At 47.2% G+C, this 18,946-nt stretch overlaps 8 protein-coding genes across 8 annotated transcripts; 3 read left to right on the top strand and 5 right to left on the bottom strand.

The window, feature by feature from the left end:
* Positions 1-1,441: 1,441 nt before the first annotated feature.
* On the top strand, positions 1,442-1,984 carry FPSE_08440 (uncharacterized protein; the record flags this gene model as incomplete). The annotated part of the gene is made up of 1 exon (XM_009261558.1): positions 1,442-1,984. One exon carries the CDS (start codon positions 1,442-1,444, stop codon positions 1,982-1,984), a length of 543 nt encoding a protein of 180 aa, XP_009259833.1.
* Positions 1,985-3,082: 1,098 nt separating this feature from the next.
* FPSE_08441 (uncharacterized protein) lies at positions 3,083-3,864 on the bottom strand (the record flags this gene model as incomplete). Its single annotated transcript, XM_009261559.1, has 4 exons — positions 3,083-3,304; positions 3,359-3,441; positions 3,567-3,615; positions 3,676-3,864. 4 exons carry the CDS (start codon positions 3,862-3,864, stop codon positions 3,083-3,085), a joined length of 543 nt encoding a protein of 180 aa, XP_009259834.1.
* A 555-nt stretch (positions 3,865-4,419) lies between these two features.
* FPSE_08442 (uncharacterized protein) lies at positions 4,420-4,800 on the bottom strand (the record flags this gene model as incomplete). Its single annotated transcript, XM_009261560.1, has 1 exon — positions 4,420-4,800. The coding sequence occupies one exon, from the start codon at positions 4,798-4,800 to the stop codon at positions 4,420-4,422; it is 381 nt and encodes a 126-aa protein (XP_009259835.1).
* A 712-nt stretch (positions 4,801-5,512) lies between these two features.
* Positions 5,513-7,726, top strand: FPSE_08443 (uncharacterized protein; the record flags this gene model as incomplete). Its single annotated transcript, XM_009261561.1, has 5 exons — positions 5,513-5,743; positions 5,793-5,860; positions 5,919-6,367; positions 6,431-7,338; positions 7,403-7,726. 5 exons carry the CDS (start codon positions 5,513-5,515, stop codon positions 7,724-7,726), a joined length of 1,980 nt encoding a protein of 659 aa, XP_009259836.1.
* A 117-nt stretch (positions 7,727-7,843) lies between these two features.
* FPSE_08444 (uncharacterized protein) lies at positions 7,844-8,929 on the bottom strand (the record flags this gene model as incomplete). Its single annotated transcript, XM_009261562.1, has 1 exon — positions 7,844-8,929. The coding sequence occupies one exon, from the start codon at positions 8,927-8,929 to the stop codon at positions 7,844-7,846; it is 1,086 nt and encodes a 361-aa protein (XP_009259837.1).
* A 615-nt stretch (positions 8,930-9,544) lies between these two features.
* Positions 9,545-11,879, top strand: FPSE_08445 (uncharacterized protein; the record flags this gene model as incomplete). The annotated part of the gene is made up of 4 exons (XM_009261563.1): positions 9,545-9,700; positions 9,752-10,054; positions 10,110-10,580; positions 10,644-11,879. The coding sequence occupies 4 exons, from the start codon at positions 9,545-9,547 to the stop codon at positions 11,877-11,879; spliced, it is 2,166 nt and encodes a 721-aa protein (XP_009259838.1).
* A 162-nt stretch (positions 11,880-12,041) lies between these two features.
* FPSE_08446 (uncharacterized protein) lies at positions 12,042-12,869 on the bottom strand (the record flags this gene model as incomplete). The annotated part of the gene is made up of 1 exon (XM_009261564.1): positions 12,042-12,869. The coding sequence occupies one exon, from the start codon at positions 12,867-12,869 to the stop codon at positions 12,042-12,044; it is 828 nt and encodes a 275-aa protein (XP_009259839.1).
* Positions 12,870-13,381: 512 nt separating this feature from the next.
* On the bottom strand, positions 13,382-13,822 carry FPSE_08447 (uncharacterized protein; the record flags this gene model as incomplete). Its single annotated transcript, XM_009261565.1, has 1 exon — positions 13,382-13,822. One exon carries the CDS (start codon positions 13,820-13,822, stop codon positions 13,382-13,384), a length of 441 nt encoding a protein of 146 aa, XP_009259840.1.
* Between the last annotated feature and the right edge of the window lie 5,124 nt (positions 13,823-18,946).

The raw sequence follows: 18,946 nt of genomic DNA, 5'->3' as shown, positions 1-18,946 counted from the left end.
CCGACCCAACTACTAATCCGCCCCTTACCAGCTTGACTATGGGAGAGCGGACGGGATCCCGTATTTTCTGGTAGGTATGGTCGTATGTACAGGTTGAACAGCTAAGAGGTGACTATATCGAGGGTCTCGGGGACACCAAGCTGGCGTTAGCCTTCGCCAATCGCGAAACAACACTTCAATGCAAAACTGCGGCGACTTTAGTCTAACCACTACATGGCACTCACATAGAGTGCTAATCTATAGATAATTAATAACAGTGTCCTTCATGACACGGTTCAGTATCTACTGATCGACCACAGACTCAGGAACCAACTGGGTTCATGGATGTAAGTCCCAAGATCCTTCATCTCAGAAGAGGGCAATGACCAGATCTTTGGTGGAGACTCCACATTTTCCAGCGCTTGGGGTAATGTGCATCCAGGAAGAAATTTTATAGCAAGAAAAGGTGGTTCATTAGAGCTCTTGGTAGGCCTTTTGACAGCTTCATGATGTATGTGCATGTAGAGTGGGTGGAAGGGCTTTTTTCCATTGTACTTCCATCCTTAAACAGACAGAAACATCCTCCGGGGCAGTTCGGAGAGCGAAAACAAACTGACGACCACAAAGTCATAGCAAGTCGATCCCTTAAGACACCGGACCTAGAGCGTGGTTGCTTTCACCGCCGTATTCTCAGCCCTACTCGATTGTGCGGCTGTAGAACCCCCCTGCAGCAGGCTGCAACAACCTCCAAGTTCAGCTGCTTCCTAAATAAGGTTAGGTAGACTTTATGTGTTGGCTAGTGTCTTAAGGGTCTGAACTCGACCTGAAAGCCACAGAGCCTGCTTATCTACTTGCTGCTGTATCGCTCTGGCATCTTCCTGATTGAACATGACAATTTTATTTCGTCTATATCGAGTTTCAAGGAGGCTGTTTAATGTCGATCCTGTTCCGTTTCATCTATGCATGTCCTCATCGTCCATGAACGTGCGTAGTCTTACTTAATGAAAATACCGCCAACAAAAGTCAACTCACGGCGCACAAGTGGAAATTAACTGGTCTACTCCCGCCCGGGCACGGAGGATAATTAAAATCGAACTAAACCCCAGACAAAAATGCCTTATTTGCCGCATAGCGCCAGAAGAGAGTGGCGGTTTATTGAAACTAGCCTAACGCACTTATTGGCATAGCTCGTTTATGAGCTGAAAACTACCGTGCAGGGGTTTCAAATTGAGCCTTCCTTTCGAGGGATCGGTGCTCGTATGTTCAAGACATCTTAGCCATTGCCCCTTAATTATACCGACAGAATGCGGACAAGACTCGTTTTTGGTCCGACAAGCCTGTGATAGTCCCTTCCCCAATTCAAGTATAAAAACATCACTCCTCGGCACCCATCAGTCCTCGGTATTCACCTCTTCACCTTGATCACTTTCCAACACTCTCTTCACAGAACAACTCCTTCACGATGCGCTCAGCCATTATCATCGCTATCGGGGCCACTCTCGCCTCCGCTTCCAGCCCTGTCGAAAAGCGCGATGCCAAAGAATGTGCATCACTCGCTCAAGACTTCCTCCCCAAGTTGACCGACATTCCCACCCCCGAGGGATCACTCCTCAGCTTCATCGCCAGCAAGACTGAGCTCGCCACCTTTACCAACAGCTGCGAGTTTCCCCACGTCACCGGCACTATGGCTAAGGAGTACTCTTCCTACGTCGACAAGCTCAGCTCGTGGTACAAAGATCAAGTCAGCGACGTTTCTGAGCTCATGGCGGCCTGTTCCGACGTTCCTGAGGTCAAGACTGAGCTTGACAAGCTAAAAACCAACGGTGCTCTTTGCAGCGAGCTTTCCTGGGCAAAGGAGACTGGCTCTGCTTCTAGCAGTTCCGACGACGACAAGAAGGACGATGACAGCAAGAAGAAGGACGAGGGTAACGCTGCCGGCCTCAACACCATCGCAGCCGGTGTCGTCGTTGCTGTCGCTGGTATTGCCGGTGTCATGATGCTTTAAATAGCGTCACTCGGTAGTTTCACAAACGAAGCCATGTCGGGACAGACGATTTTCGGTGTTTTAGTTATCTAGCCAAGGTGTACGGGTGTCTGTAATTTTTGGAAAGCCTCAATATACGTATCACGGCCAGCTTCTGTTTGTTCATGACCTTGATGTTTAATTTGTGCGATGCCACAGAAGAGTCTAACACCTGTCTCGGCTTCTCGGCACTGAAGGATTTTCGACGCAAGGCCGAATCCTACCATCTAATTTCCACTCCAGGCACCTGTGACCATGCAAAAGAACGCCAACCGGCGCTAGGCTGAATGATCTACAGGGGACAAGGCTTAATGTCAGCCAATGTCAAAGCACTGGCGACATGCGTTGTCTTTTACCTCAATTGTCCTCTGTACCATCGCGGTAGCATCCGAAAATATCGCCTATTCTGGTAACCAACGCGAATTGTCAAGATCATAGCAGCATGCCTCTCATCATCAACCCTTGTTCTTGAATGCCTCCGTGTGAGTGTCGCACAACAAGCGATTGTCTCGTTGCACAATGGTGGTAAAACGGCTCAACCATTATTATGTGCAGCTGGATGTTGAGAGCGATGGTCCAATTCAGACAGCTGTAGCATTAGTTGAAAGAGACTACAGGGGACCCGATGGTATGTCGTTCAAGAATTGGTTCTGACTAGGGCTAGCTATAACAGTCCTGGTCAACAATGCTGGTAAGGTCTTTACAAGGTCTAGAGTATATAGCCGGGCTGTATAGAATTTGGGCTGAAACAACCTTATCACACTGAACACAGTTAATTTTCTAGACTTTCCAGAAGCTGACGGTAAAAACATTCGGGCCAAGGTCTATCATGATCTCGAGACCCCCGGAAACGAATAGCAGATATCACGAGTACGGGTTTGGTGGGAAACATCAATACAGTCAATTTTGCAATTTGCTAAAGCAATATTTGTTTATCTAACTGTTGTACCTGCTGTAGTGCATCAAATGAGACTATCTTGCTTATATAACAGACGGACATTGGATTGGGCTAACGACAGCACCGTTCCCCATAGTCAATGATGTCCCTGAAACAGATTAAGGAATGTCGCACTTGTCGCCTTAATCACAGTGCTTAAAGCTGAGCTTTGGTCCACAGTATGCTTCATGGTCGAAAGACTCCGCAGGCCCGATGGCAAGATACCCATTCCACGGTCCATCTTGGGGGGTCAGATGCAAACATTCGGTACCGCAAACCTTTGAGCCGTGTTTCTTGATGTGATGTTCGATTGCGCCAGCGATAGCTTCCCGTTCGCCGGTTGTGTCACACATTATATCAAGAGACTTGAATCGTCAGTGCATATTTCGATGGTAGAAGAACCAGTGAGGGTTTCGTACAAGATATCGGTAAAAGAGTTCGTTGTTTGGACCGGCGTATCCAGTAAATGTACCGGACATTTTCGTTTTCGTAGTATACTTGGCTGTACCACGTAAATGTCAATTAGTAGTATCTTCATACTAAACTATTATTTACCTACTGAACTGACCGTATATACCCTTGAAAAGAACGTTAGAACGCTGGCATGAACGTCAGAGGGTTTCTTACCATGATGGTTTCTCCAACAGCATCGCATGATGCACCAGCAGCCGGAAACCTTTCGCAAATCTTTCAAGTGTTAAAACCGCAGAATGTATTAGAGCTGGATTTGACTGACTTTGTACTTCCTCCGTGTCTCAAGTGCGGAGTCTTCGGGCTCCAAACCTTGAAGATGGTACTGCGCCATGTCTTCGGACAATGCTGCGTCGGCCATCAGAAGCGGCTCAGTACCCTCGGAAATAGACATAGAGTATATAAATGTTGGCAAAGACATTAAGACCAAGAATTTCATAAGGCTTGACGTCATCTTTGTTGAGGTAGGCAACGAGGTTGAGTAGTAAAGAAGAAATGGGAATAATGTATGCGGCTGAGGCCTTGATGAAAGTGTCGAGAGAACGTGTGTCGACCTGAACAGTTAAAGTCGTTGCCGTGGAACTTGCGTCTTTCTAGAGGAATTATTCGTATTCTATAGCTGCATGTCCTAGATTGACTGAAAGTTCAGAATGATGGAAGTGGGAAGATGGTGGACGTTGCAAAGTTACAACGAGGGGTTTAAGGCAGTATTGAATGCGGATGTGCCGCTTATCCGGTGAAAGTAAGCTGTTGGCTCGACGTGAAGTTAAAATTGTACGGCATTGACAAAATGTTTAGAACCAACAGATTTTAACAGGAACCAATGGCTATTCAATATATAAAAGGACCCTTCTGGCTTCGGAAGTGCGGCATGGAATTGATGGGGTCTATATGGACAAAGGCCCGAGCCTCCCCACTGATCTCATCATCTGATCATATTGATGTATTCTATTGGATCATATCAACCTCAACTGTGAAGGTATCGCAATTATGCCGTGGTTTATTATTATTAAATATGTCTTAAATGGTCAAAGGGCAACGCAAATAGGTTGTCAAGCAAGTCGTCACCCGGTACAGTAGCTTTTGTCCTCGTTGGACGAACGGATGTGCCGAGTTTGTGTTTGTCGGCATATACGAACGAAGGAGACGCTGGTGTTGCAATTGCAGCCTGTTCTAACACATGCCAGTGTTCGTCGTGGAAACCTGAATCAACAAAGCTGGTCGCTGTTTTGGTGCTCATAGGAGGATCCTCGAGGAACCCCCATTCCATCGCATCGCCTGTCATGCCCGCTTCGCCGTAATAGCCTTCTGGTAACTCATATTTCGCAGGCTGATATATGGGTGAAGCCGTGTTGTTGACGAAGTCTCGCAAGCGTTGTAAAGCTTTCATAGAGTTAATGGATGTTCATGGGTTGGCCAAACAGGTTTCATGTACCTATGAAGTTTTCGTCTGTCTGCTTCAAGATATGCTTTTCACTTAACAGCGATGAACTGTTGAAGTCTAATCTTTCTACATTTTTCGAGGTGTCGTCTTGTGAATCTTTAATTTTCTGTCTTTCATGTACTCTTCTTTTCTTCCTAACTCTTTGTCGAAGTTAGCAAGAATGAAATAAATTGAAGAACTTGGAGTGAAACTAACGGAGACTTGCGAGACTCTATCACCGCGCATTCCGTCGTATTCCATTTGCAATTGCTGCAAGGTGACTGTCGTGTAACATCGCATCGTACTTTTCGAGATCGACATGAAAGACATGCCCTTTTAGCTCTGTTGGTTCTCCGCCTTGTCATATTTATTTGGCTAGACGTATTCGGATCGTTTTCGGTAACATTACACATGATGACAACTGAATGGGGTTTTCTTTACGATATTGCACCTGCAAGCATTCGGGATGAGCGATACTTATAGAGGGAATCTTGTTTGCACCTTGATCAACCATCTTGGCCTGATTTAGGCTAGCTTGGCTGATCGTTACGATGTTTTCCATCCCCCCGCATTCATCTACGGCTATATATAACCGTCGTAGCCGTGCCAATATCCACCCTCTTCTCTCTTCCCCCATTTCTCTACCAACCGCAGACGAAAAGACAAGCGTATTGGTCCAATGTCCGACTCACAATATGATTCAGACGGCACGGAGAACCGTCGGAAAAGAATCCCCCAAGCCTGCCTCAACTGCAGAAGGAAAAAGGTCCGCTGCACTGGAGAAAAGCCGACTTGCGGTTTCTGTGCACGACTTTCACAGAAATGCCTATACGTTGAAGATAGAAGGAATTTAAAAAGACCGTCAAGTGCGTTATCAACTGGCGATGAAGAGGTGATTGGCGCTAGCATGGTAAGAATCAACATCGTGGACGACGTAGTAAATATTGATTGTCGGTTAGCACACTATCACGGAGAGGTTCGCTATTCTCGAGAACCAAATCTCGACATTACAAAGCACAATCGAAAAGTAGGATTCTCTGTCTGTATGCGATAAGACGTGTAGCTGTATACTGACCAGGATATAGACTACTACCGCTTGTTGAAAACCAGAGTGCGGCGTCTACCAGGCACTCTCTCGATCAAGCCAATACTCCAGCAACAGCCATACTTCAAACACCCTCAACAATCCAATCACATGCATCTGATCGTCCCCAATTACATGCACTTATTTATGCAGCAGACATTTACTTTTGCTTCTGCCATAGTCAACCCTACTCTCTCTTCCATGAACCGACCTTCCGCCAACGTTTAGCAGACAACTCACTTCCTTCATATTTACTATGGGCTTTCCTATCAGCAGCAAGGCGCTACTCGACTTTTCCAGTCGCTCCGCTCAATTGTGCCGATGATGCATCAGCCTATGCCGCCAAAGCTTGGGAATGCATAGAACTCCCTTGGAGTGGTTCGGATTCTCCAGAAAAGATCTTGACTGTCATTCAGACCATCATCTTAATCGTGAGCACCGAAGTACCAGGTGAGTTACTCTGGGTCTGACTGCTTCCCTTTTGGAAGTGAAGTTATTAACTTCCATGCACAGCTGGCCACTGTACTCAGGCTCATATGAAGCTTGGCTTTGCCGTTCGCCTTGCACAGAACAACAAGCTAAATCTGGAGCCTGACGCCTCGAAACCCGTCTTTGAACGTGAAGAGCTCAGGCGGACCTTTTGGTCATTGTTCCTCGTCGACAAATTGATCAGTCTTTCTCGTGGCCGATTTTGCTCAATCAGGGACGAAGAGTGTAAACTATCTCTTCCATGCTCCGAAAAGGCTTTTAGAGAGGGCATAGAAGAGCATACGCCAACGCTTGAAGAATTGACCCGAGATTGCGTGGATCAAGAAGCGGTAGATGGATGTTGCCCGCTGGGGCTCATCGTAGTCATGGTGTCGATCCTAGGCCGTGTTTCTCACTATGTGCTGCATGACACAAATACTCCACAAGTTGCCTGGTCTTCTACGTCTCCCTACGCCACTTTATCATCTACCCTTCTTCAAGCTGAGCATTACTTTGCCATGGATGAAGACACCATGGACAGCCTCAAGAAACGATGCACCATTGACGGAAGCCTCGATCAGCACCTCGCGGGGTCATTCATCTTTGCCAAGGCCATGTTTCACCTGTCGCAATGCCTACTCTATCACCCCTTTTTGATCCAACAGCACCTACAGTCGGGCAAACAAAAAGCACCTTCTGTTTTTATGAAAGCCGCATGGGAAAAATGCAGGACACATGCCAAGAGTATCACGAAACTTATGGAGATGAAGACTCAGAATGTTTTGGTTTTGACATCGATGTATGGGTATTGCATCATGGTCGCTGGGACGATCCATGCCCTATCTATGAACGACGAAAGAGAAAATGTTAGAACTGAGAGTAAGGAGCATTACCGTGCTTCGATCGAGTCTCTGCTGGATTTATCGCGTTATTGGCCACACGCAGCATTGATGGTAAGTTGATCTTGGCCCCGAAACCCTTCCAGAAACCCATTGAAGTCTAACAAGTTATCTATAGGTCAAAAGGTTAGAGCGATTCCACCATCAATGCGAGACTCGTGGCCAGGAACTCTCACCATGTAATTCGAACGTGGAGCGGCCGGCTGGACATGTTAAAGCTCTGTGGCAGAGCGTCGACTACACATCACTGTCAACCCCTACAAGACCTGGAAGTCCAACGCCAGCAGCTCAGACTACAAGCCAGGAAGACTGGGCGCTTTCTGGAGATATGTTTGACTTTACTGGCTTTGGTGGGTTTGCTGAGGGTGTAGATATCTTTAGTATATCCCTTGTTGATGGGGACATGATGTTGGACGGTGAGATGCCAGCAATAGGTGCCTGAAAAATGCACCGGAATATCACGGTGTGATGTCTTGCGATTCTCATACATGCAATCAATAATTATTTATTACTACCAAATCACCAACTTTGACCATTTCCAAAAACATAAAGCCAAAAGCTAGCGTTCGCAGTCAAATACAATACCATTTTTCTTCCGCATGTCCTCCACAACAGTGAGAACGTTTTTGCTGAGCGCCCTCAGATCACCTTCAGCTGCCCTGTCAACCTCGTTGATGATTCGACCAAGTTCCTTGGCCTCCCACGTCAGGTTCAACATGTTAGTATATTCAGGACGCTTGTTCCCCACTTCCTCTCCATCTTTAGATCCTCGGGGAATAAACTTCATGGTGCAAATGTCTGTTACATTTGAAGCTTGACCACCCTCTATTCTGATAGTCCCCTTCTCACAATAGATCTCGGTTGGTGCATGCGAGTCATACAGCTTGCTTGTTCGAGCTTGCAGAGTAAACCTTTGCTTATGCTTCGACGTCTCGGGTGTGTATTCGAAAACGATCAGGCCCCCGCCGTCGACGCCTGTTTCAAGCATGACAGGGAAATATGTCTGAGAGGCAGGTACACCAAAGAGGCGAATGGCAAAAGTGACGGGATAGACGCCCATGTCCATCAAGCAACCGCCGCTGAATTTGGGCGAGGCCACGTTGGGAACATTTGTCTCAGTCATGTCGCCAAACAGTGGAGAGTAGACTGCCATGGAAAGACTGGCGCCATAAATCTTGCCAAACCTTTCGTCTCTCGTCTTCTCATCATCGAACAATTTCTGCAAAGTCTTGAAGTTGGGCTCTTGAATATGACGATAAGCCTCCAGGATGAATAGGCCCTTGGAATCAGCCAGTTCGTAGAGTTCCTCAAGCTCATGCATGTTGGAAGCAAAAGGCTTTTCCATGATGACGTGCTTCCCAGTATTCAAAGCTTTGATTCCTTGTTCGTAGTGTAGCGAGTTTGGTGATGCGATGTAGACAACGTCGATGCCCTGGCTGTTGAGCATGTTGTCTAGGTTGTCGTATGCTGCTACGGACGAAGCATCTTCAATGGAAGGAGTGTCGGCGATAAAGATCTTGGCGGTATCGAGCTTTCTTGAGTATACTGCTCTCAGTTGGAACAATTTGCTCTCGTGGCATGATTGTATGAACGAGTTTGTGATCCAATTTGTGCCAATGACGGCAAGTCCAAGATGAGAGGACATTATGAGGAGGTATTTGATGAGTTTTTGTTCTTCCAAGAATCAACAACTTGACAGATCAGAGTGTGGCAATTCATAGTGAACATCTTGTCTCTTTATATGTGTGAATGTGTATCTTGATGACGGCATGGCGTGGGTGATAAGCCATGCTATGAGATGCTGTACTTTTTGGTGATAACCAAGTTATGAAAATGATACCCCAATTCGGCAATACTCGGCGAGACAATTACCCATTTCGAAACATTATGCTTACCGCAACTCTACTGTATTCGGTAGTTTCGGCCGGCAGTGGGTATTTTGTACCCAACGTGTCCCTTGCCTGTCTTCGTGTTTGCATGTGACATTCATTTACTGGACAAAGCTTTGATTCTAATAATGGACAACAAATTGGGGTTTTTGTCGTTGTTCATATCGATAGAGTTTGTTGTGTTTGATTGGCTTATAACTGTCTACGCGTCCGTGTCAGTGACCCAGCCGGAGTTGTGCAAGAGCCCGAGAGACCGAGTAAAACATATCGGGTCAACGTAATGTCACGAAATCCCATCTCTGATAGAAACAAAAATTCCTCTTGACTCGTTATGTATTAAATAATTCACCATCTGTAACGATTTGCCCATCATGAGCGCTCCATACCTTAACGGTCAACAATCCCAAGACGTGCCAAACGACTCCGATGGTTCCGTGCAGAAACGTCAGCGAGTCTTGGCATGTACTTACTGCCAACAACGCAAGATTAAATGCAACCGTATATTTCCTTGTTCCAACTGCATCAAGGTCTGGCCAGGCGCCCAAACATAGAATCGTTCTTTGGACTGACATGTACAGGCTAACTTGATATGCACACCGTCAAAACCGACCCCAGTACGCAAAAGAAGAACGCCAAATGTCCTGCTACAAGAAAGAATAAAAAAGGTCGAAGCCTTGTTGGAGCAGTACACACTTCAGGGCTCTCCCGCTGAACCTACATCTGCAAATACGAATGATTCCCTAGATTTCTCTCCCACGGCGTCTCCAGCCGCATCAAATGGGTTCTCAATCCCCGTTTCATCCGGCCCTGGGAGACTCGTGGTCAAAAATGGTGGCTACAAGTTTTTGGATAGTAAGCTCTGGGGAACCATCCACGATAACGTCAGTATCTTATCGCTGTGATTGGAAAGCTGATACTAACACTAGAGGCCAACAGCTAGAGGAGATGCGCCATATCCTCGACCAGGAGACCTCAGACGACGAAACATGCCCTTCACGAGCATCACCCGTTACACACGAAGACGATGACTTGCTTTTGGCTACGGCTACATCTTCAAAGCTCGGGGATCATCTTCCACTGCCATTCCAGATCCTTCGATTGTGGCAAATCTTTCTCAACAGAGTCAATCCTCTGAGCAAGATGGTACACGGCCCTAGCACAGAACAGCTCATCATAAGTGCAATGACGAACCCTGTGGAGATGCCACATAAGTCCAGAGCGTTACTCTTCTCCATCTGCCTCGTTTCCGTCGTCAGTCTTTCGAAAGAGGAAGCCAAGTCTACTCTGAATCTTCATAAACATGAAGCCATTCGGCGATTCACTGATGGTCTGAAAACAGCACTCAACAAAGTCAATTATCTCAGGAATTATGATATGCCTGTACTGCAAGCATTGCTACTTTACTTGGTATGATGGCCACTGGAACGAAGAACACAATGGGGATTTTGCCACTAACTACTACTTCTGAAGATATCCTTGCAAGGACGCAGCAATCACGATGCGGTCTGGGTTCTAAGTGGTGCAGTCATCAGGATCGCCCATAAAATGGGCGTCCATCGTGATGGCGAAAATCTCGGACTAAGCCCTTTCGAAACCGAAATCCGTCGTCGTGTATGGTGGCAGATTGTAGCTCTTGACTCGATGTATGCGGCAACATCCGGGATGAGGCCAACATCGCTCCTCCATGGGGCTGATACCAAGAAGCCCCAAAACGTCAACGATATTGATTTCTCCCCCGACTCGAAAGTGATACAGTCACAAGAAGGTCCTACGGAAATGGCATTCGTTATGGTTATTTACGAAGTCATTAGCTTCATTTCGGACCATCACATGTGCGAATTTGAACAATTGCTTTTTGGAGGCCTGGGTACTGAACCAGGCAGTCCAGAGGACGAAACCTACCAGGCTTCGGTACAGGAATTACGAGGCCTAGTAGACGAGTTTGATAACAGGCTAAGCGAAGTTGAGAAGAAGTACTGTGATCGTTCTGGAGGGCCGATTCATTCTCTGGCACTGTTTCTTCGCCCTCACATCATGGAGGAAGGCCGAGTAATGTCTACACCAGTTTCGGAGACCCCGGAATGGGCCACTGAGCTTCAGAACCCCAAAGACAACTTCTTCCGTATCTGGCTCGCTCACAACGAGGGTGCTATCAAGATGTACGAGATGGCCAGCCAGGGAAACTTTCTTTGGGCCTTCAAAACGCATTTCCATCTTGATTCCCTTGTGTTTTTGGCTGGCCAACTCATGGAGCGCTCGCCAATCGGCCCTTTCGCCGAGCGTACGTGGCAACTGTTTGACAATTTCTATCGTTATCATGAGGAGTTGTGGGATGTTGCTCATAAGCCGCATCTTCAGTTAGCTAGGCTTCTGCTCAAGTCTTGGGAAATTCGCGAACAAGAACTTCAGAAGCTTGATCTTCCTTTCGATGTTCCTATCTTCGTACCCAAGTTGAAGGTAGAATTGTTGCAGGCTGGACTATTCCGGACAAGTCATAATACCCCAATAGCAACGCAGCATTTGAACGGGAATGATCAGGGAAGCTACATTGATAATCTGCAGTTTGGTGACAATATCACAGCTGACATGATGCAAAATCCGGGGATGCCTTTGGACTGGTCCATGATGGATGATCAACAAATGATGGACGCGCAAAACCCAGCCCTTCCTGTCTTTGCCTTTTTCAACAGCGCCAACGGCTGGTGAGTGGGCGCAGAGGAGTTTATGGAACTACAGAGGGACGGGAAATTATAGTTTTCATATTAGAATAATACAAGGATTGTATAGAATAGACATAATGATAAACGCGAACAAGCTAGCAGTGTGTTAACTATGGCTCGCAGTGATATGGGTCTCACCAACGTGCCCTCACAGGAGATTGATGAACTGTTCAGGCAAAGGCTTTTCTTGGACCCAAGCCTTGATCCCATCAGCGAATAGCTCTGGAAACTGAAGATTCCAGCCATGTATGGCTCCTTTTATGAGACAGGCCGTGGTCTTGCTTCCATCATCACGCCCTTTTGAACGGAAGACTCCTGTCATCTCTTTTGTCCCTTCAATATTGTCGCCTTGGTCTCCCGCAATGGCCAATATTCGTTTATCTTTTGAAGCGACATCATTTACAGCCTCTTGTCCCCACTTCGAAAGACCCTCGTAAGCGTCTTTGACCAAGTTCCAATCGTTATTGCCAGCAATCTCATTCTTCAACTGCGCGTGGTCTTTCATACCCGCCTTCCAGACGCTAAACGTGTAAAAGCCGGAAAACATAACAAACTTGAGTCCATAGTGCAGAAGACTGGGTCGCTCAGCTATCCAACTCTGCCAGGGCATGAAAGGTGCAGCTCCGGTGGTGAATGCTGACATGACGAGATCTGAATGTCGACGGACTATCTCCATTGTTGTGAAGCCTCCCAGCGAAAGACCGACGACATGCGCTCGGCCATTGTGGGCATACGTTCGGATAAGATGCGCGACAGAGTCTGCTCCCAGTTCAAGAGACCAGGGACCGGATGCTTTCGACTTTGAGTGCTGTGGAAGATCGGGGATTATAAGATGATAATCGCTGAGGAATGGTACGACGTGCTCCCATTCAAGGTTGCAAGAAAAGAGGCCATGGATCAGTACAACTGTTGTGGGGGATGATTCATTACATGAGCGAAAGAACAGTTCTTTCTGTGGTTTGGATGTTTCGGCCATGATGTGCGTTATTATGTTTCCTTTGTCTTTGTTAGAAGAAGTTCGTAATTCCTCTCAGAGAAGGAGATGCTTCGCCTCATTTACAACTCGGCATGGGGTTTGTCCGATAATCCTTCGTTCAATTAGGCTAGGAAGGATCTCGCTAGAAACAACGACAGGCTTGTGAAACGTTGGTTGCTGACATTGTAATCTCAGGCGTTGGAAAATTGACAGTCAGCCGCAAATGAGATACTTTGGTAACGAGTAGCTAGTGATTCTATTAAATCCTACAGTAATTCTACACAGATGCTGTTTTATGCTTGGCTTGGGCCAGATTGTGGTCCTTATTATTCTGGGAGAGAAATCCACCAACATCGAAATGGGGAACAGTTGGTTAAACCTGCACAGAATTTGTGTCTCGAGACTCAATGCAGTTGAATTACTATATGATAAGACAACTACATCGCCTCGCATTGCCACTTCCATATACCGTGTATCTCATATTCCCTTCAAGTCTATCGCAATTCTTTCGTTTATACCTTGTCCGTCTCCCCCCTGTTATCTGCCGCTATCTGCGAAAGAACTTCCACAGACTCGTCCTCACGACCAAGAGGAATAAATATGTGATCATGATAGAACCCGCTGACAGGGTTACAGCCGATTCCCTTGGCTGCCAGTTTTGTGGCAATGACAGCCATGAAGCCCACAGCTTCCAAGCTGGATGTGACGTTGAGACTGATCATCTTGCAAGGGAAGAAATACTCGATGTTGTGAGACTCTGCATATTCCTTGCTGACAATTGCAGTCACGCCCTCAGATTCTTTGAACAGCATCTGAGTCTCGGACAATGGTGGTAGTTTCGACAGGTCCGTGAAAGTGGTAAAGACGTAGATGGTTGGTTGCAAGGTTGTGGTGAGAGTTGAGAGAAGCTTGCTCAGTGAGAGCTCACCGGGGTCTTGGGCCATCAAAGACATGGTAAAATATAGGCTCTGGTGAGGCGGTTGATAAACCTTTGGATTGTTTGTAGTTGTTGTAGGTGACAGATACAATATGGATGATGAGAATTGGAATGGAATGAGAGGCGGATAGTCATTAATTATAGGTCAGTGGATCATCAAGTCCACTAAAACAGCCCCATCACGTCAGTGGGAGGGCGCGCCGTAGTTTCAACCTGTGGGACTTCAAATATTCACACTCCATGCCAAACAAACTGCTTTCAGCCTAGCTGTGACCATGTACAGACATTTTCATCGACTCCATCTTCATACTCACCGTGCAGCTATTCATCCCACTCACTCCAAGTCCGAGTGCTACCTGAGAAAGAGAGATTATCCTTCCAGCTACATGGCAACCATGATTCAGTAGCTGATCAATTTTGCATCCCTACCCCGCATATAAACGACAATGAGGCTTCTCAACACCAAAACTCTAAAGCTCGAGGAGTTCCAGAGTCAGATCCCGACCTATGCGATTCTGTCTCACACTTGGGGCGACGAGGAAGTCTCATTCGTCGATTGGCAAGATAACTTGTCCGATGTCAGAGCTAAATTTGGTTTCGACAAGATACAAAAGTCTTGTCATCAAGCCCGCGTCGATGGTTACGATTATCTCTGGTGCGATACGAACTGTATCGACAAAAGAAGCTCTGCGGAACTCAGCGAGGCAATCAACTCCATGTTCAGCTGGTACAAGAACTCTGCAATTTGTTATGCTTACCTTGCCGACGTAAACCCAGGCGATCTGCCATCATTCTCTACCTCACGTTGGTTCACCCGGGGATGGACGCTGCAAGAGCTTCTGGCACCCAAGTCACTTATCTTTTTTGCAAAAGACTGGTCTGTCTTTGGAACACGTGAATCTCTATCCGACAAGATATTTGAAATCACAAAGATCAAGAAAGATCGCACAGGAGACAATATCCATTATGTCAGCGTCAGCGAGCGTATGTCTTGGGTCTCGCACCGCGAAACAACAAGAGTAGAGGATATAGCATACTGCATGCTCGGTATCTTCGACATTAACATGCCCTTACTGTACGGGGAAGGTAGCAAGGCATTTATCCGACTCCAAGAAGAAATCATCCGTGTCTCCAATGACCAGTCAATATTCTGTTGGGAATGGAATAAAGATTATGTTCCTGATAACTGGCCAAGCATGCTATCGCCGTCACCCAAGACCTTTGAAAACTCCGGTTCATACTACAAACCACCATGGGCCAACGATTCTTTGTCATACGCTACAAGCAATTCTGGACTATCGATAAGTCTAAAGCTTCTGAATATTGCGTATACGAGAACCCTTTGGCCGACAACAGCCTATCGGAGCTTCGATTCAAAGGGCAATCGCTTCTTGGCTGTGCTCGATGTTGCCTGTCATGACACCAAGCAACATGTCGGAATCGTTTTGCAAAAGCTCCCCCTGTCCCGACGCTACGCTAGGTTCCCCTTTCCTCATCGTCCTACCCCCATCAACAGCGTCATTGGTATATCTGTATCGAGCTTATATATTGCTGGCCCCCGAGATCAACAGCTCCTGATGGAGAAGTCCCCAATAACAACAAATGCCCCAAAGTTTGGTGTATTTGTCTCTGTGAGCTGCCCCAGTAATATCAGTGCCATCTCCACCAAACCTGAGGTAGATCCCCATCTTTGGACTCATGGTTTGCGTCCATATACTGATACCCTGTTCGGAGCTGTGTTCGTGGTGAAGCTTGTTGTTGATCTTCCATCGGGGCAGTCATCGACGGATTCAATCGCCGTCTTCTGCTTTGTCGGCGTAGACGATGCAACATCTACCAAGGAATCTGTTTGCCAAATTCTTGAGGTCCGAGGTACTTTTGACGACAGATATGACGTCGATGAAAGTATTGCTTCCTATGAGACCAAGATGCGTGAATCTGTCCGAAGATCAGGGTTTCCTGGTGTGATTCGCCCATCTCCTTCATCCCTCATGTCCATCTTGGATGAGGCCGTATGGCTGCACTGTGGGTCATGGATTCGTATATCGGATAACTCCAGAGTTTGTTTAGCACACATCACCATCCCCTTGGTTACGCCATTTCGCTTTCCTTCCCAGGTGCAACCAGTTCCTCTGACGAGATAACAAGAGTCAAATGTTACAGAGCTTGGAGTTTCATACAGAACAGCTGTACTACCTGTATCTCATGGCCGATATACGGGTAGTTATTAACACTGCACATAGCACTGTGAACATCCAGTACCGATACATAATGGAATTCGTTCTCGTCTTCTCCACCTCGGTTTGTGACAGTAGAGTTTTGTCGTCGGACCGACATATCATCAAGTCGGACCGACGGAACGCCCCCTCGTTCAACCCATTTTTCGCCCCTCAGCCCCAGATCTTCTCCTTCTTCTTAACCCCAGATTTTCTTGGCCTTATCGTGTCGCATCGAGTCTCGGTCCCCAGAATCATAAAATCTTCTCCCCAGATGTCGGCTGTTGGTTACCCGAAAGTGTAACCGTTGATATCAAACTTTCCCCCCCGGACCGACGAATTGCTTGGCAAGACTTGGGGAATGACGGATACTCTCCTTTTTTAGCTTCACTCCGGAGATGACCTGATTTAGTCGTCGCGTCAAACCCATCCATAGGCTTCACATCAGGAGTTTACAAGCTCAGAGAAGACGGACAGCCCTCTTGAACGTTGCATTTTATCCCACGAAAGTTTAATCAGGCATAGTTCCTCTCTTTTAGCCCTGCTGGCCGTTGAAATTTCCCTTGCCTCCCAAACCTTAATCTCGGGCATGGATCGTGACGGAGGAAGCGCGTCGCTAGACTCCGTCTCGCCCTCCAACGCTACAGCCATGGCGTCGGAAAAGCCACACACAACAGTCAAACAGAAGGCCAGCGACGAGATGAAGGGACAGTCACACCACGCTGAAGCCAGCGCCGCCACGGCGCTAGAGCATGAACTCACGCTCCGAGATGCGCTGCGGCTGTACCCCAAAGCCATCTTCTTCTCGCTAGTCTTTTCCATGGCTATTATTATGGAAGGTTATGACATGGCTCTGATTGGTTCTTTCTACGGCTACGAATCGTACGTTCCCGTCCCGGTTTGAAATGGCGTGCAGGTCTAATGAACATGCAGATTCCGCAACAAATATGGCAATCAACCAAATCCCGATGGTGGAATGGTGATTTCGGCTGACTGGCAGACGTACATCCAAGTCGGCGGCATGTGTGGCCAGATATTTGGCCTGTATCTCAATGGCTGGGTATCTGATGCCATTGGATACAAAAAGACAATGATTCTGGCCCAAATCATCATGATCGCTTTTACTTTCATCGTGTTCTTTGCCAAGAATATTGAAATGATCCTCGCAGGTCAAATTCTCATGGGTATCCCGTGGGGCGTGTTTCAAACTTTGACACTTGCATACGCGTCTGATATTGCCCCGGTCGTTCTACGACCCTATCTCACAGCTTATGTGAACCTCTGCTGGGTCATCGGGCAATTGATATCGGCTGGAGTCTTACGTGGACTTCTGAATCTTGATAACGAATGGTCTTACCGCGTTCCGTTTGCCTTGCAATGGATTTGGCCCCCGTTTATTATCCTAGGTACAGTCTTTGCGCCAGAATCGCCCTGGTGGCTGGTGCGAATGGGTCGTCACGACGATGCTAAGCAAGCTATCCTCAAGCTTGTCAGTCCTCAGTCAGATATTAAGTTCGATGCCGACGCGCAAGTCTCGATGATTCACGAGACAAATGAGCTTGAAAAGGCCACGTCTGCAGGCACTAACTATTGGCATTGCTTCATGAGGGCTGACTTGCGGCGTACCGAAATTGCCTCTATCACGTATGTTGCTCAAGCTATGTGCGGCAGTGTCTTGATGGGCTATTCCGTCCAATTTTATGAACGAGCCGGGTTATCATCAAGCAACGCGTTCACCCTCAACATTGTACAATACTCTGTTGGAGCCATCGGAGTCATTCTGTCGTGGTTTCTCATGTCCAAATACGGACGTCGCGCCCTTTATATCGCAGGCACAAGCTGCCTGTTCGTCATCCTTCTTGTCGTCGGTGGTCTTGGCTTTGCACCACAAAAGAGCTCTGGTCCGTCATGGGCTGTCGGCAGTCTACTAATTTTCTACACCTTCATATACGATCTGGCTGTTGGACCAGTCTGTTACACTATCGTCGCAGAGATTCCCTCGACACGACTCAAGGCCAAGACTATTGTGCTCGCGCGTAATTTTAATAATATGGCGGGCCTGGTCAATAATACGCTCATGCCAAGGATGCTTGGTATCCATGCATGGAACTGGGGTGCAAAAACAGGTCTCTTTTGGGCAGCTTTTTGCTTTCTTATCATGGTGTGGGCGTATTTCCGATTGCCAGAACCTAAAGACAGGACCTTTGGAGAATTGGATGTTTTGTTTGAGCACAGAGTAAGTGCACGGAAATTCGCAAAGGCGCGCGTGGATCAATTTGGTCATAGCACTGGAGCAGTTGAAGTTGATGGAAACAGGTAGATATGTGTTGTGTTATCACGGGAATGTCCTTGTACTGGTATCAATATGGAATTGTCATTATACAGACGGAACCCGGCATCACGTGTGTGAATAGTCTGCAGCTTCCCATTCATGCATGCAGTCTCCAAAGGGTGAATTATTACACGTCCGGGTAAGATGATAGTGCTATCATCTCCCTGCATCTGCATCTGCAGTGACCCAGCTGACACATAACTGCGTAGTCTATCCTCACCTATTGGTCTCTTATTCCAAGGGGTAATAATCGGTTATCTCCCCTACTGTGGACACAGATAATGCGGGGGCTACTGGGACAGGGAACCTTAGAGTTCTGATCTCGGACGGTCGAGATTGTTTGGGGGCGTCATTAGCGTGAGTCCGGAAAAGACAAACGGAAAAGAGGCGAAGAGACGATCTTCAGTTGCACATTACGGTGAAGGGATCCACCACTTGGAACCCTTCTCTGTCTGGTGATTGGCGTTGCATCTTGGTTTATGTCGGTCCGACGACATCGGTATCGCCAGACGATCTTGGAGGGGTCTAGAGAGGTCGGGTCGGCTGAATTAAATACTTATTAGGCAAAACCCGTTCTCGGCCGTTCTTTCCA

Source organism: Fusarium pseudograminearum, chromosome 2 (genome assembly GCF_000303195.2).
Source record: "Fusarium pseudograminearum CS3096 chromosome 2, whole genome shotgun sequence".
NCBI lineage: Eukaryota > Fungi > Ascomycota > Sordariomycetes > Hypocreales > Nectriaceae > Fusarium > Fusarium pseudograminearum.
The sequence above is the reverse complement of the archived record's forward strand: the minus strand, read 5'-3'. Positions and strand labels throughout refer to the sequence as shown.